The sequence below is a fragment of the Heterodontus francisci genome, chromosome 2 (genome assembly GCF_036365525.1).
Source record: "Heterodontus francisci isolate sHetFra1 chromosome 2, sHetFra1.hap1, whole genome shotgun sequence".
In the NCBI taxonomy this organism is placed as follows: Eukaryota; Metazoa; Chordata; class Chondrichthyes; order Heterodontiformes; family Heterodontidae; genus Heterodontus; species Heterodontus francisci.
In genome coordinates, this window is record NC_090372.1 from 175,775,852 (window position 1) to 175,792,589 (window position 16,738).

Genomic DNA, 16,738 nt, shown 5'->3' on the forward strand with positions numbered 1-16,738 from the left:
ACAGAGGTGGATGTAAGAGAGGAGGGGGAGTTGCACTATTGATTATGGAGGACATCACTGCAGTACCTAGAGAGGATATCCCAGGGGGAACGTCCAGCGAGGCCATATGGGTAGAACTTAGAAATAAGAAAGGAGTGATCACTTTGACGGGATTATACTATAGGCCCCCCCCACCCCCAATAGTCAGAGGGAAGTGGAGGAGCATATATGTAGGGAAATCACAGATAGGTGTAGGAAATATAGGGTTGTAATAGTAGGTGATTTTAACTTCCCTAATATTGACTGGGACTGCCTTAGTGCTAAGGGATCAGATGGGGAAGAATTTGTTAAGTGTGTCTAGGATAGTTTTCTGAAGCAGTATGTGGATGGCCCTACTAGAGAAGGGGCTACACTCGACCTCCTCTTAGGAAATGAGGATGGGCAGGTGATTGATGTGTCAGTGGGGGAGCACTTTGGGACCAGTGACCATAACTATTAGCTTCAAGATAGTTATGGAAAAGGTAGTACTGGTCCTCAGGTTGAAGTCCTAAATTGGGGGAAGGCTAATTTTGATGGCATCAGACAGGAAAGTTGAATGGAAAAGGCTGTTTACAGGTAAAGGGACGTCTGGCAAGTGAGAGGCTTTTAAAAGTGAGATAGGAAGAGCTCAGGGCCGTCATGTTCCTGTTAGATGGAAGGGCAAGGCTGGCAAGTTTAGGGAACCTTGGTTGACGAGGGATATTGAGGGTCTGGTCAGGACAAAGAAGGAGGCATATGTCAGGTATAGGCAGCTGGGATCAAGCGAGTCCCTCGAGGAGTATAGTGGATGTAGGAGTACACTTAAGGAAATTAGGAGGGCGAAAAGGGGCCATGAGATTTCCCTGACAGATAAGATAAAGGAGAATCCTAAAAGATTCTATAAGTATATTAAGACTAAAAGGGTAGCTAGGGCGAGAGTGGATCAGCATGGTAATCTATGTGTGGAGCCACAGGAAATGGGCGAGGTTTTTAAATGAATACTTCTTGTCTGTATTTATCGTGGAGAAGGTCATGGAAGCTAGTGAGTTCAAGGGAGGGAACAGCAATATCCTGGAGCATATCAACATTACAAAGGAGGTGGTGTTGGAGGTCTTGAAGCGCATTAAGGTGGATAAATCCCCACGGCCTGACCAGCTGTATTCTAGGATGCTATGGGAAGCAAGGGAGGAGATTGCTGGGGCCCTGGCAGAGATTTTTGTATCATCGTTAGCCACGGGTGAGGTACCGGAAGACTGGAGGATAGCTAATGTTGTGCCTTTGTTTAAGAAGGGTAGTCGGGATAAGCCAGGGAACTACAGGCCAGTGAGCCTGACATCAGCGGTGGGAAAGTTATTGGAAGGGATTCTGAGACACAGGATTTATATGCATCTGGAAAGGCATGGTCTGATTAGGGATAGTCAGCATGGCTTTGTGTGTGGGAAATCACGTCTCACGAATTTGAGAGTTTTTTTGAGGAGGTGACCAAGAGGATTGACGAGGGCAGGGCGATGGACGTTGTCTACATGGACTTTAGCAAGGCCTTTGACAAAGTCCTGCATGGTAGGCTGGTCCAGAAGGTCCGAACAGATGGGATCCAGGGTGAGCTAGCCAATTGGATACAAAATTGGCTTGGTGATAGGAGGCAGAGGGTGGTAGTGGAGGGTTGTTTTTCAGATTGGAGGCCGGTGACCAGTGGTGTGCCACAGGGATTGGTGCTGGGCCCTCTGTCATATATATTAATGACTTGGATGTGAATGTAGGGGGCATGATTAGTAAGTTTGCAGATGACACCAAAATTGGTGGTATAGTAGACAGTGAAGACGGTTTCTCAGGTTACAACAGGATATAGATCAACTGGGAAAGTGGGCAAGGGATTGGCAAATGGAATTTAATGCAGACAAGTGCGAAGTGATGCATTTTGGGAAGTTAAAGCAGGGCAGGACATACACAGTGAATGGCAGGGCCCTGGGGAGTGTTGTTGAGCAGAGACACCTTGGGGTGCAAGTACATAGTCCCCTGAAAGTGGCAACACAGGTAGACAGGGTGGTGAAGAAGGCATACGGCATGCTTGCCTTCATCGGCCAAGGCATTGAGTACAAGAGTTGGGACGTCATGTTACAGTTGTACATAACGTTGGTTAGGCCGCATTTGGAGTAGTGTGCGCAGTTCTGGTTGCCGCACTACAGTGATTAAGCTAGAGAGGGTGCAGAATAGATTCACAAGGATGTTGCCTGGTTTGGAGGGCTTGAGTTATAAAGAGAGATTGGATAGGCTGGGTCTGTTTTCCCTGGAGCGAAGGAGGTTGAGAGGGGACATGATAGAGGTATATAAAATTTTGAGGCATAAATAGAGCAGATAGCCAGCGTCTGTTTCCCATGGTAGGGGTGACTAAAACTAGAGGGCATAGATTTAAAGGTGAGAAGGAGGAGGTTTAAAGGGGATCAAAGGGGTAAATTTTTCACACAAAGAATAGTGGGTATCTGGAATAAGCTGCCAGAGGAGGTGGTGGAGGCAGGAACAGTCGCAACATTTAAGAGGCATCTGGACAGGTACTTGAATCAGCAAGGCATAGAGGGATATGGAATTAATTCAGGCAGGTGGGATTGGTATAGATAGGCACTATGGTCGGCATGGACGTGGTGGGCCGAAGGGCCTGTTTTTATGCTGTACGACTCTGGCTCTTTGGGACATTCTGAGGTCAAGAGAGGCACGTCTTTCTTTTTCGTTACCTGGCCATAAAAATGGGACATTCCTAACCTGTATGATACAGCTACTTGCTCCCATGAAGGTGATCTCAACATATGAGAAATGGAAACAGGGCACAAACATTCACTCACTCTGCACATGTTCAAAATGATTTCACTACTTTTTAAATCTTACTCATTATTAAGCTAATTGGTATGTATAGAATGCAACGTAAGCAAGTCTATTGATAGTACCAAATTAAAGCATCATTGAGCATGAAGGAAAATGTTTTGGATTACTCAACTGATTAACAGGAACATATTAATGCTGAGCTGCGGGTACCAATTTGATATTGGCTGTGTTTGCTAACATAACCACTAGGTGGCACAGTACTTGCCTATGAGCAAATGTAGCCTCATGCACTGAAATGTCACTGCCTGTGATCTTTTTGGCAGCTGCTAGTAGTAAAGATGGCGCTACTCAATTTATCACAAAAACAAAATGGAACCCAAATGGCCACAGTGGCTGTAATCACCGCTTCCATCCCACCCCCAACAGTACCCTGCTTCCTCCTACCATTGTGCTTCTCTTCGTTGCTGCCTCCTGCAACCGTCTGCTTGCTCCCCGCCTTGCCACTTCTCCCCCCTTCACCCTCCCCCTACCGTCCCCCCACCACCCACCTGTAGGCCCTCGCCCCCAGCCTCGCCACTTACTCCCTTCTGCTACCTCCCCTCCCTATCTTGTCACTCTCTCTCTCCCCCCGCGTGGGGAAGAAAGGCAGCAATCGCGGGAGCGAACGGGGACCAGAAATGGGAGGGAGCAGGTAGCAGAGGCACAGCAGAGCGGAGGAAGCGATGAGGCCGTGAGCAAGTGGTCAAAAGTAGGTTGGAGGCGGGGGATGGGATGAAGCGGGGAGCGAATGGCTGAGGGGGGAGAAGTGGCAAGGCTGGGAGCGAGTGACCGACAAGGTTGGGTGGGTGAAGCAGGGAGCGAGTGGCCAAGGGGGAAGTGGTGAGGCCAGGAGCGAGCGGCGAGCAGACATTGCAGTACACAAATGACGTTTTCGCATGCATGCACAAATTAGTCCTGTCAAGCACATATTGACAGCAAGAGTCCGCTCTGCGCATGTGTGAAGCTGGGTGCTCTCTGATGACGTCGGCGCTGGGTTGCATTGTCAGGAGTCACTGTTTGATATTTGAATTGCCACTTCTAAAGAAAAATGCACCAAAAAAGTTTATACCTCTGTTCAAGATATTTTGAAAGACCTGTTGTGGTGTTTCATCATTGAATGGGGGAATGCCTGTCAGAAACTCAAACAAGCACACACCAAGGGCCCACCAATCCACAGCAGCACCTAGGACATAAAAGCAAAAAAGATTACATACGATTTTCAATTTATAGTAAAAGGAACTAAAATGGAATAAATATGGAAACATTGGAATTATCCATCAGGTCAGTTGGTATCCATAAAAGAGAAAAGATATTGAGCATTTCACAAGCAAAGCATCTCTTCCTAAAACTTGAACCCATCTTTTTTCAGATATCAATGGACTTGCAACTTTTTAAAATTCCATATTAAATGTTAGTTGTTAGGTATTAAGCTACCAAAAATTATTTTTGCACCAATAGAAATCTTTCAGAATTGATTTGGTACTTTCCATATATTACTTTTTCCCACAATCATGCTGCACATGTTGCAGGAACGGATTACATTGCTGTACTATATGACATAGCACATATGTAATGTGTACTTACTAAAATAAATCTAACATAAAAAAGCCCCAATATTTCAAGTCTTACTTTGTATTTGTATTTCCTCATACCAAACTTCCTAGTGAATCTGTGCTGTACCCTGCTTCCTATAGTATGGAGCCCAATACTATACACACTACTCTAACAAAGGTGTATCTAAGGGTTTATTGTAGACTCATCATTACCAATTGACTTTTATATTCTATATCTCATGATAAAATCTAGAATTGTACCATATCAAGAATATTGCATGCAGATTTGGGCACCAAACCTCAGAAAGGATATATGGGCTTTGGAAGGGATACAGTGCAGTCACCAAAACGATACCAGGGTTAAAGCAGGAGGATATGCTGCATAAACTTGGTTTGCATTTCCTCAAGTTTAGAAAGTTGTGGTATGATCTAAACAATATTAAAAAGGGATTCAATAGGGCAGATACAGAAAAATTATTTCCTCTGTTGGGGGAATAAAGAGCATAGGGGTACAATTAAAATTAGAGTTAGGCCATTTAGAAGTGAAATCAGGAAGCACTTTCCCTCCCACCCGGAGTAGTGGAAACCTGGAATTTTTCAACCCCCAGGACCCAGATGCTGGGTCAATAAAAAGTTTCAAGACTGAGAGCGACAGATTTTTGTTTGGTAAGGTATCAAGGGATATGGAGCAAACATGGGTATAAATTAAAAAGGTACAAATCTGCCATGATCTAACTGAAATGATGGAATAAGTTCATAGAATCAGAACGGCCACTGCACAGGAGGCCATTTGGCCGGTCACGTCTGCATCAGCTCTCTGCAAGAGCAACTCAGCTAGTCCCACCCCCCTGCCTTTTCCCTGTAGCTCTGCAACTTTTGCTCTTCAGTTAATTATTCAATTTCTTTTGAAGACCTCAATTGAATCTGCCTCCACCACATTGTCAAGCAGTGCATTCCAGATCCTAAGCACTCACTGAATAAAAAACCTTTCAGGTCGCAGTTGCTTCTTTTTCAAATCCCTTTAAAATCGGTGTCCTCTGGTTCTGGATCCTTCCACCAATGGGAACAATTTCTCCCTATCTACTCTGCCCAAACCCCTCATGATTTTGAGCACCTCTATCAAATCTCCTCTTCTCCAAGGAGAACAGACCCAGCTTCTCCAAACTATTGATGTAACTGAAGTTCCTCATGCCTGGAACCACTCTCACGAATCTTTTCTGCACCCTCTCTAATTATTGCCTTAATGCCCTTCCTAAAGTGTGGCACACAGAACTGGACACAATACTCCAGCTGAGGCCAAATCAGGTTTATCATAATTTCTTTACTCTTGTACTCTATGCCCCTATTTATAAAATTCAAGGGGCTTCTCAACCAGAAGTGTTGTCTTTAGTATCTTCTGACTTTGCACCTCCAAATCCCTGCGCTCTTTCATAGCGCAGAACCTACTTCCGTTGAGAATATATTTGTACATTTCATTTCACTTACCGACATTGAATTCCACCTGCTACTTTGTAACCCATTACCCATCTTATATATACCACATTGCAGTTTCTTTTGGTCTTCTAAATAACTAACTACCCTTCATATTCTGATATAGTCTGAAAACCTCAACACTCTACCCTATACTCAAATCAGTGAAAAGTATCACAGAACTGAACAATGTGGGACCTCCCTACTACCTAGAAAAGCAGCCTTTAATCCTTACTGTTTTTTCCCTTCGAATCAAATTTTAAGCTAGTTTGCTATTCACCCTTCAAATCCATAGTTCATAATTTCCTCAAGTAATCTCCCAGCACAGAGACGACGGACCAACCGGCATTCTGCGCTGCAAATGCCAATTTTACACACAATCACTCCCTCCCTAACAGAACTGTGTGAGTACCGATACCAGATGGACTGCAGTGGTTCAAGAAGGCAACTCACCATCACCTTCTCAAGAGCAATTAGGGATGGAAATCAAATGCTGGCCTTGCCAGCAACACACACATCCCATGAAATAAAAAAATGCATTCTTTTTTGGTTAAATATGGTTCTTAAAGTAATAAAAAGCCAGTCTTGACATTTGTCATCTGGGCTTTATTAACATATTTTTGAAATAAATGCAATTATGAATGCTGAGAGTCAACACAAAGATGCCCTGCTACTGCCATCTAAACTACAGAAGCATTAGATGTATCTTAAAGCTTAAAAGATAAATTGTGAATGATAAGACCCCAGGATCAGCAATGAAAAGGGCCAGATGCAAAGGATACAGCAATATTAAAAGAATGTTTAAAAAGAGTTTATTTTTGCTGAAATCAGGAAAAAAGTAACTTGCAAGTATGCTGTTACTTACAATACTACCACCTTGAGAAGTTCAAGTTAATGAAGAACAGGTGACTGCTAAGCAACCTTGTCAATTCCATGAGTCAGATGCATTGCAGCAAAATTTCACAGCTTGAATCTTTTAATTGAAACACACCTGAACAAGCTGCATTTCAGACTATTTGAGGCAAAGCACTGCAGCCAAAAAACCCTTGAACATGCATTACTTAATTTAATTTTGCACCTGCTCTGCAAGTTGCCACTCCCACTACAGAAAATGCTTAGATTATAGTAATCTTACCACATTGCAGAACTCCACAACCTAAAATTTAAAACAGGAAATGTTTTCAATTCAACGATAGTGTCATATGCTGATTGTGTACATGCACTTTGTACAGACGTAGTTAAGTAAAGAGGCCTATGTACTATTCTAATACATGCCGATTCCAATGAGTTTTGCCTTGTTAATTGGGTAACTGGTTTCAATGTCTAAGCAAATTAATTGCTGGATACATGCGTTTCAGCATTTTAACTTAGTGTCTGCCAGTTTGCTGCTTAGTTTAGAGATACAGCACTGAAACAGGCCCTTCGGCCCACTGAGTCTGTGCCGACCATCAACCACCCATTTATACTAATCCTACCACATCCCCACCTGTCCCTATATTTCCCTACCACCTACCTATACTAGGGGCAATTGCTAATGGCCAATTTACCTACCAACCTGCAAGTCTTTGGCATGTGGGAGGAAACCGGAGCACCCGGAGGAAATCCACGCAGACACAGGGAGAACTTGCAAACTCCACACAGGCAGTACCCAGAATTGAACCCGGGTCGCTGGAGCTGTGAGGCTGCGGGGCTAACCACTGCGCCGCCCTAATCTTATAGAGCGAGAGACTTCATTACTGCAAGACTTCCCACGTAGATTGAATTCCCACCGAAATTCTAAAATATGGTAGAGGGGCACTCTGGACACAAATAGACGGACTCATCTCCCTCATCCAGATCTCAGAGACCCCATAATTGTGACCATTTTCAAGAAAGGCGACTGCAGTAGCTACAAAGGACTAAGCCTGCTGTCCGCCACAGGGAAGGTCATCGCAAGAGTCCTTCTCAACCACCTCCTCCCTGTGGCTGAAGAGCTCCTACCAGAATCACAATGTGGATCCCGTCCGTCAAGAGGCACAATGGACATGATCTTCACAGCAAGATAACGCAAAGAAAAAAAGGGAGCAGCAGCAACCTTTCATGGCCTTCTTTGACCTCGCAAAAGCCTTCAACTCTATCAACCTGGAGGGATTATGGAACATCCTCCTCAAATCTGGCTGCCTGGAGAAATTCGCCCCATCCTCTGCTTACTGCACAATGACATGCAAGCTATAATCCTTGCCAACAGATCTGCCACTGATCCATTCAGAGTACAAACTGGGGTCAAGCAAGACTCTGTCATCGCACCAACGCTCTTTTCCAAAATCCTTGTCGCAACACTCCATCTCATTTCCTTGAAGCTCCAGAACAGTTCTACTCTACAGGACAAGCGGGAAACTATTTAACCTACGACGCCTCCAGTCCAGAACCAAGGTCACCCCAACCTCTGGCATCGAGCTGCAGTATGCTGACGATGCTTGCGTATGTGCACACTCCGTGGCTGAGCTTCAAATCCTCGTCGATGCATTCACGGCGGCGTATGAAAGAATGGGCCTTAATCTAAACATCCTGAAGACACAGGTCCTTTACCAGCCTGCTCCCGCAGCGCAACACTGCCCCCGACTATCAAGCTACACGGCGAACCACTGGACAATGTGAATCACTTCTCATACCTTGTGAGCCTCCTCTCAGCAAGGGCAGTTATAGACGATGAAACTCAGCTTTGCCTCCAGTGTGCCAACGCAGCCTTTGGTCATCTGAGGAAAAGAGCGTTTGACAACAAAGACCTCAAATCTGGCACCAAGCTCATGATCTACAGAGCCGCAGTGTTACCTGCCCTCATGTTGGAAACGTGGATGTTATACAGCAGACATCTCAAAGCCCTGGAGAGATATCACCAGTGACACCTCTGCAAGATCCTGCAAATTCAGTAGGTTAGGCACTCCAATATCAGTGTCCTCTCTCAGGCCAACACCCCCAGTATCAAGACACTGGTCATGGCTAGTCAGTTACGCTGGGCAGGCCACGTGTCAGGCATGCCTGACAAGACTCCCAAAACAAGCTTTCTACTCAGAGCTCTTTCACAGCCAGAGGCTATCAAGAGAGCAGAGGAAACGCTACAAGAATGTCCTTAAAGCCTCCCTGAAAAAAATGTGACATCTCCATTGATTCATGGGAATCTCTTCCGGAGACCATCCAAAATGGAGAAGCATTTGTGAAGGTGCCAGCCAGTTTCAACAATGTAGACATGCCCAGGCAGTGATCAAGCACAAACAATGGAAGGAGCGTTTGGAAATTTGAGCATCCTATCCACTCGCCTCATCAAACACCAGCTGCCCCACCTGTGGCAGAGTGTGCAGATCTAGAATTGGACTATTCAGACACCCAAGGACCTACAACCGAGGAGGAGGCAGAGACAGAGGAGAGGAGTTGTTCCCTTGCTTGACTCCTTCATCCTACATAAAATGAAGATGCCCAAAATTCTGCTGAATGTATCCTGCCCCATTCTTTCCCATCACTCTTGCCCTCATTGACCTAAAGTGGCTCTCTGTATTCCCACACAAATGTAAAATTCTTGTTTTTATATTTAAATCCGTCCATAACCCCAAACTAACTGTGCAATTGCCTCCAGCCTCATCAACTCTTCTCAGAAAACACCACTCCTCTAACTTTGATCTTTCCTGTACCTCTAATCCTTTGGCCTACTGTCATTGGTAAACCCTTCTGCAGCCTGGGTCCTACTCTCTGGATGTCCTTCCCGAAAACTCTGCTTCTCCCTCTTAAAATTCTTCCCAAAAAAAATCAGCCTATTCATGCAAGTTTTGTCCACCCTTTCTAATTTTTCCCTTCCTGGCTTGCTGTCAATTTTCCTTACACCAAACTATGGTGCATCTTGGGACGTTACTTATGTTGATACTGAAAGTGGTTTGCAGTTATTATGCTAGATAGGTAACTGGTTGCTATTTTATATGCAGAAGGCAGTCATCAACGGCAACAGATTTATATGGTACCATAGCAAGTGCGTTGTCCTACTGGGTTTAGTAGTTGGACCATTGTTGTTAATCAGCTTCATTAATGAACGATGCACAAGTCTGCAGAAAACAGCTACATATACTCAGGGGCTAGGAATTTAGACTAAATGGATAGGGAATGGCTCCATGTGTGGCAAACTTCTTTCAGTGTGGATAAATGAAAGTTATACATTTAAGTCTGGGAAACTCGAAGCATCTTTATATCAGGATAGGGAGCCTGAGAAAGGTTACAGATCAAAAGAGGGACCTGAACATCTGAGTGGAGTGATGAGGCCAATGGGATGACAAATAAGTTTTCAGGTTGCATTGTTATCTGACTTGGTGGGGGATGTTGAAGCCATGGAAAAGCTAGAGTGGGGGTGCCCAAAACATTACAGTTTTATGACTCTTAGTTATCAGGATATGCTCCAGGAGTTACGGTTATATCCAGTAGAAAAAGACAAGCTTGGAGAGGAAATAACTCAGGTTTTTAAAAAAAATTAAGGATTTATTAGATTCTTCCCAATTGGATAGATTATTTGAGATGGATAGGAATAGAAGATCTAGGAGGCATGCATATAAAATCCTTAGGCAATGTCAGGTTAGAAGCTAGGAAGTATTTCTTTTCACAGGGAGTCACCCCCCTCTGAAACATTGCATCATTAAATGGTGCGCCGAGTATGGATTCTAACGGTGTGCCGCGTATGGATTCTCCATAGCCCTTCAAAAGGGAGCTGGTTAAGTTCCAGAGAGGAATTTTTGTTATAGAGAATTAGTTTGGATCAGAAGGATACTGGCAAAACTGCACAATCTTGCAGCATTTTCCACAAAGTGAAGGGCTGCCATATAATATAGAAGGTACTGTGCACATTTACCATAATTATTTGAAATTTTAAACTGGAATTCAAGAAAGAGGAAAAAAAAAATTACGGGATACAGTGGGGTGACTCTAAGAAACAGCTTTCCATAGCCATGTTATATAAACACTTCATTTTGAACCAAAAAACAGTGAGTAAACAGATAAAAATGCTAAAAGTATTTGCCAAAAGCTTCTGCATGAATGTTCAGTCTTTGTGATACCCTTTAAGAAAGCCAACTTTACACACCTGGAAACTTTCCAGATGAAGAACTACATTGAAACCAATGCCAAATGCATCTTAAGTAGTGATTGACAGAATAAATGGGTAATGAACAATGAGAAACTGCATCAACAGAAAAATATTTTCCTTGTGCCTCCAAGAATGAAGAATGCAGGAGACCATGCCAGGAGCAGCACAGGCATATCTAAAAATGAGGGGACAGCCTGAAGAAGCTACAACACAGGAGTACTAGCATGTCAAACAACATGTGATAGGGCTAAATGATCCCACGCGACGCAGAAGTGATGAGTGGATGATCCATCTCAGCTTCCTCCTTAAGTCTACAGCATCACAGATGCCAGTCTTCAGCCAATCCAATTCACTCCAAGTGATAAATAAACGGCTGAAGGCACTGGATACTGAAAAGACTATCAACCCCGACAATATTGTGCTCCAGAACTACCCATGCACCTAGCCAAGCTGTTCCAGTACAGCGACAACACTGGCACCAAACCAGCAATGTGGAAAATTACCCAAGTAGGTCTGTACACAAAAAGCAGAACAATTTCAACCCGGCCAATTACTGCCCGATCAGTCTACTTTCTACCATCAAAGTGATGGAAGGGGTCACCGACAGTGCTATCAAGAGGCACTTGCTCAGCAACAGCCTGCTCACTGACACTCAGTTTAGGTTCTTTCGGGGCCAATCAGCTCCTGACCTCATTACAGCCTTTGCCTAAACATCCACAAAAATGCCAAACTCCAGAGATGATGGGAGTGACTGCCTTTGACATCAAGGCAGCATTTGACCGAGTATGGCAACAAGGAGCCCTCGCAAAACTGGGGTCAATGGAAATCGGGGGGAAAGCTCTCCACTGGTTGGAGTCATACCTAGCACAAAGGAAGATGGTTGTGGTTGTTGGAGGTCAATCATCTCAGTCCCAGGACATGACTGCAGGAGTTCTTCTGGGCAGCGTCCTAGGCCGAACCATCTTCAGCTGCTTCATCAGTGACCTTCCCTCCATCATAAAGTCAGAAGTGGGGATGTTCGCTGGTGAATGTGCAATGTTCAGCACCATTCGCAACTCCTCAGATAATGAAGCAGCCCATGTACAGATGCAGCAAGACCCGAACAACATCCAGGCTTGGGCTGATAAGTGGCAAGTAACATTCGCACTACATAAGTGCCACGCAATGACCCATCTCAAACAAGAGAGAATCTAACTATCTCCCCTTAATGTTCAATGACAATACCATTGTTGAATCCACCACTATCAACATCCTAGGGGTTACCATTGACCAGAAACTGAACTGGACCAGCCACATAAATACTGTGGCTACAAGAGCAGGTCAGAGGCTGGGATTTCTGCGGCAAGTAACTCACTTCCTGACTCCCCAGTGCCTGTCCACCATCTACAAGGCACGTCAGGAGTGTGATGGAATACTGTCCACTTCCCTGGAGGAATGCGGCTACAACACTCAGGAAGCTTGACACCATCCAGGACAAAACAGCCCATTTGATGGGTACCCCATCCACCACCTTAAATATTCACTCTCTCCAACACTGATGCACAGTGGCTGCAGTGTGTAGCATATACAAGCTGCACTACATCAACTCACCACACCTCCTTCGACAGCACCTTCCAAACCTGCGACCTCTTCCACCTAGAAGGACAAGGGCAGCAGACGCATGGGAACACCCCCACCTGCAAGTTCCCCTCCAAGCCACACAGCATCCTGACTTGGAACTATATCTCCGTTCCTTCACTGTCTCTGGAACAAAATTCAGTAACTCCCTTCCTAACAGCGCCGTAGGTGTACCTGAACCAGATGAACTGCAGTGGTTCAAAAAGGTAGCTCACCACCACCTTCAAGGGCAATTAGGGATGGGCAACAAATGCTGGCCTTGCCAATGTCACCCACATCACAGGAAATAAAAAATAAATTCCTCCTATCCACCACCCCGTCTCCCACTGTTCATAGCTGTTTCCAATCAGTCAAATTGGAATTGAGGTGACAGAATTTGGAGGTGAATGAAGATCAAACACTTCCCCAAATAAACAAGATGATACCAGAAAGTCAGTTGACACCAATCTCTCATCTCAGTGAGGGGCTGGAGACAGTTCTAGAAACATATATCTCCTTTCCTCAGCTGACATTCCTCTTTTAAATTCTGAGAAAAGAAATTAATACCCAAAAAAGAAACTTAAACGATTTTAATACACTAAGTTGCTTCAAAGCAAGTGTACTGAAGGTACAAATCATTAGTACAATATCTGGGTTGCCACTGTAACTTTAAAATCAGAAAACAGTCCAAAAACGATTCTTTGGTATCAGTACCAAGCATCCTCTCGCACATTCCCCAAGGGGCCACTCATATATAAAGGCAAGAGAAAAGAGGCTACAGGCGGCACAGTGGCGCAGTGGTTAGCACCGCAGCCTCACAGCTCCAGTGACCCGGGTTCAATTCTGGGTACTGCCTGTGTGGAGTTTGCAAGTTCTCCCTGTGTCTGCGTGGGTTTCCTCCGGTGCTCCGGTTTCCTCCCACATGCCAAAGACTTGCAGGTTGATAGGTAAATAGGCCATTAGCAATTGCCCCTAGTATCGGTACGAGGTAGGGAAATATAGGGACAGGTGGGGATGTGGTAGGAATATGGAATTAGTGTAGGATTAGTATAAATGGGTGGTTGATGGTCGGCACAGACTCGGTGGGCCGAAGGGCCTGTTTCAGTGCTGTATCTCTAAACTAAACTAATTTTGCAGTCTTGTTGCAATGGCAGTTGGGACTGCTCAAAAACACCAGCTGCTTACACTGACAGCTTGAAGAGTGGATTACCGATATATTTATTCACGAATTTGCATATTAGTGCTGCATTTCCTGCATGATGTGGGCAGTAATCAAGCAACACATTTGCTGCAGGAGACAGGTATCAAATCTGGTGGCAGATTTACTGCACATCTCCAGGTTTTATTTCAGTCCTCAAGTATCCAGTTTCCCATAATCTCCCCCACTTTTTTTTTCCCTTTCTTGCTTTTCACCATATTACTAATTTCATGTTCCATCTTTCTGACATCTCTTCATTGCCTCACTGGGATGATCTTCATATCATCTAAATCCCTGCTTTTTGAATAAAACTATTTGCAGGTCTTTAAATCCATTTATTTCCTCTCGAGTGATTGTTGTATCTGTGTCTCTTTTCTTCCTCTTCTTCCACTGGACTAAAAGATTTGGTTACCTTTCAGTTCTTGGCTCTGAAGAAGAGTCTATGCTTGAAACTTGAACTCACTTTTCTTTACAAATACTGATAGATCATTTCCAGCATTTTCTGTTTTTGAATTACATCCATCAAGCTGCTACAATGGTGATTTTTCTTACCATGTGGCATTTTCAGGAGCAATTCAGGGGCCAAATAATCCGGCGTTCCCAGAATTCTATCCCCTTCTGTTGGAGCCGCACCTCTCCGCACACTTTTTGGAGTTCTATAAGGAGTTTGCACAGTAGCCATCAATGGAGTCTGAATATTTAAAAACCATACGAGAAAATGTGAGGGGTCGTCATCATACTTAAACGATCAGTCAAGAATCACAATAATTGAAAAAAAATCCACTACTACACTAAACATAAATACCTGCATATTTTGATGACTACAAAGATTAAAACAGGTTATTCTCACCATAGCACAAGTGACTGCAAGCAGGAAAAAAACTTCTCCAAAACGGATTCCTGAAGTAAGAGGTATTGGTGTGGGGGGAATGGGAGGGGAAGATGAATGAGTTTTTCAACCTTGAAAGGATATGACTTAAGTGTATTTCATGTTTCAAAAGGGAATTATATAGTTACCTGAAAAGGAAGAATATACAGGGTTATGGGGAGAAGGCAGAGGAATGGCACTAAGTGAATTGCTCATTCAGAGTCAGTGCAGACACAACAGGCTGAGTGGCCTCCTTCTGTGCTGTAAAAATTCTATGATATAAAGCTAGAAGACAGAAATCGTATAGAAAAGGTGAACCTGGAGCACTACTTCAAAGTTAAACCACGACAAAGGACAAGCATGCATGAGTTCAAATTGCTGAAGGTAAAATTAGAACAGGTATCAAAAAGTCCCTCCTCACAAAACATGGAATGGACTTAGTCGGGGCAGCGGAAGACAAATAAACCCCACCAAACTGGAATCATTTAGTCAGCTGCTATGATCAAGACTGAGGAGTGAATGTCTGCTGGGACTTTTGCTTACGATATTAAATCTATAGTAGATTTTTAAAAAAATCAATTTTCTGAAAGTGCAAGTGGAGGTAGATAAAGCCAGGGAGGCCAATAGCATTTATGGTTTTATAAACAAAAATATGGAATACAAAAGGAAAGAGATAATATATTAATACAGAACAGTTCGAATGCCGTTTACGGCATTCATGAAGTTGTGGTTCACGTAGTGGCAAAGAGCAGAATGAAGGTTTCACAGAGGAAGGTTCTAAATGGAAATGCAAAACCTCAAAGTTTTTAAGCAACACACTGGCCCACTCTGGCAGAAACAAGTTAGATATGTAAACTGTGGCTAGAGAGATGATGTAGAAAGTTGGTGTCACATTTCAGTATGTTTGATCATTTATTTACTTCACAGAAAAAGGATTTCAGAATTTTTTAAAATCCAACACTTAAAAAAAAAGTCATAGGCATAAAAAGTCATAGGTTGGAGCTTGAGCTAGGCAGGGATGGTTTGAAGTGTTCACAGGCCAGGCATTGAATATGATGAGAGTTGACTCTTCCAAGAGTTATTAAATAAGAATTGTCCATATTCAGTTTGAGAGCGGAACATAGCTTCTTGAGAACCGCATTGTAAGTGAGAAAGGAAGGTAGCGAGTTTTGAGAGCTGCTGACTAATTTGCTGAACGGGTAAGAAATTAGGGGGACAGCCCTCGCACTTGCTGGGAGCACAAAGAGAAAAAAAAAAAAGATGAGCAGGTTTTAAACATTCATATAATCAGAGTGATACAGCACTGAAACAGGCCCTTCGGCCCACCGAGTCTGTGCCGACCATCAACCACCCATTTATACTAATCCTACATTAATCCCATATTCCCTACCACATCCCCACCTTCCCTCAATTCTCCTACCACCTACCTACACTAGGGACAATTTACAATGGCCAACTTACCTATCACCTGCAAGTTTTTGGCTGTGGGAGGAAACCGGAGCACCCGGCGGAAACCCACGGGGTCACAGGGAGAACTTGCAAACTCCGCATAGGCAGTACCCAGAACTGAACCCGGGTTGCTGGAGCTGTGAGGCTGTGGTGCTAACCACTGCGCCGCCCCTAGAACACTTGAGCAATATCTGCAGTGGAGGAAGCTGTTCAGATGAGACAGATTTCAAATAAAACGGGTTGGTAATAATGTCCTTGCGGATAGGTAAATACGGCAGTGGAGGAGGATTTAGACTAGGAATAAACTGCAAGGATTAAGCCAAGATGCCGAAGGTCAGTTTTTGCACCAAATTGTTGCCTTGTTCTGGGTATATTTAAAACCTAACTGCCTGCCCAGGAGTCTTCTTTTTTTCAGATAGTTTAAATAGGGTGAGACAGTGGACGGGCGAATTAAACAAGTATGCAGCCAGGAGAAAACAAAGCAGGCCAAGAGAAAGTAATTTAACAGACTTAGATGCACATATATGAACACAAAAAGCATTTGCCACAACACGACTGAACACAAAGCTGGCATGGCAACTGGGAAGCATCTCAGAAACGTGGTTATGCCACAGTTACAAAGACAAGCACAAATACCAGGTTTTAGCGCATTT

The 16,738-nt window shown here is 44.0% G+C and overlaps 1 protein-coding gene across 5 annotated transcripts in view; it reads right to left on the reverse strand.

Annotated features, from left to right (window-relative positions):
- The window catches only part of mastl (microtubule associated serine/threonine kinase-like), a 67,864-nt gene that overhangs the window by 18,734 nt on the left and 32,392 nt on the right, over positions 1-16,738 (reverse strand). For all 5 annotated transcript variants that reach the window (XM_068014074.1, XM_068014066.1, XM_068014061.1 and 2 more), the window contains 2 exons: positions 14,321-14,459; positions 3,923-4,036 (listed from right to left, as the gene is read on the reverse strand). In XM_068014074.1, the coding sequence (XP_067870175.1) occupies positions 3,923-4,036; positions 14,321-14,459 (253 nt within the window). The remainder of the gene's footprint in view (positions 1-3,922; positions 4,037-14,320; positions 14,460-16,738) is intronic.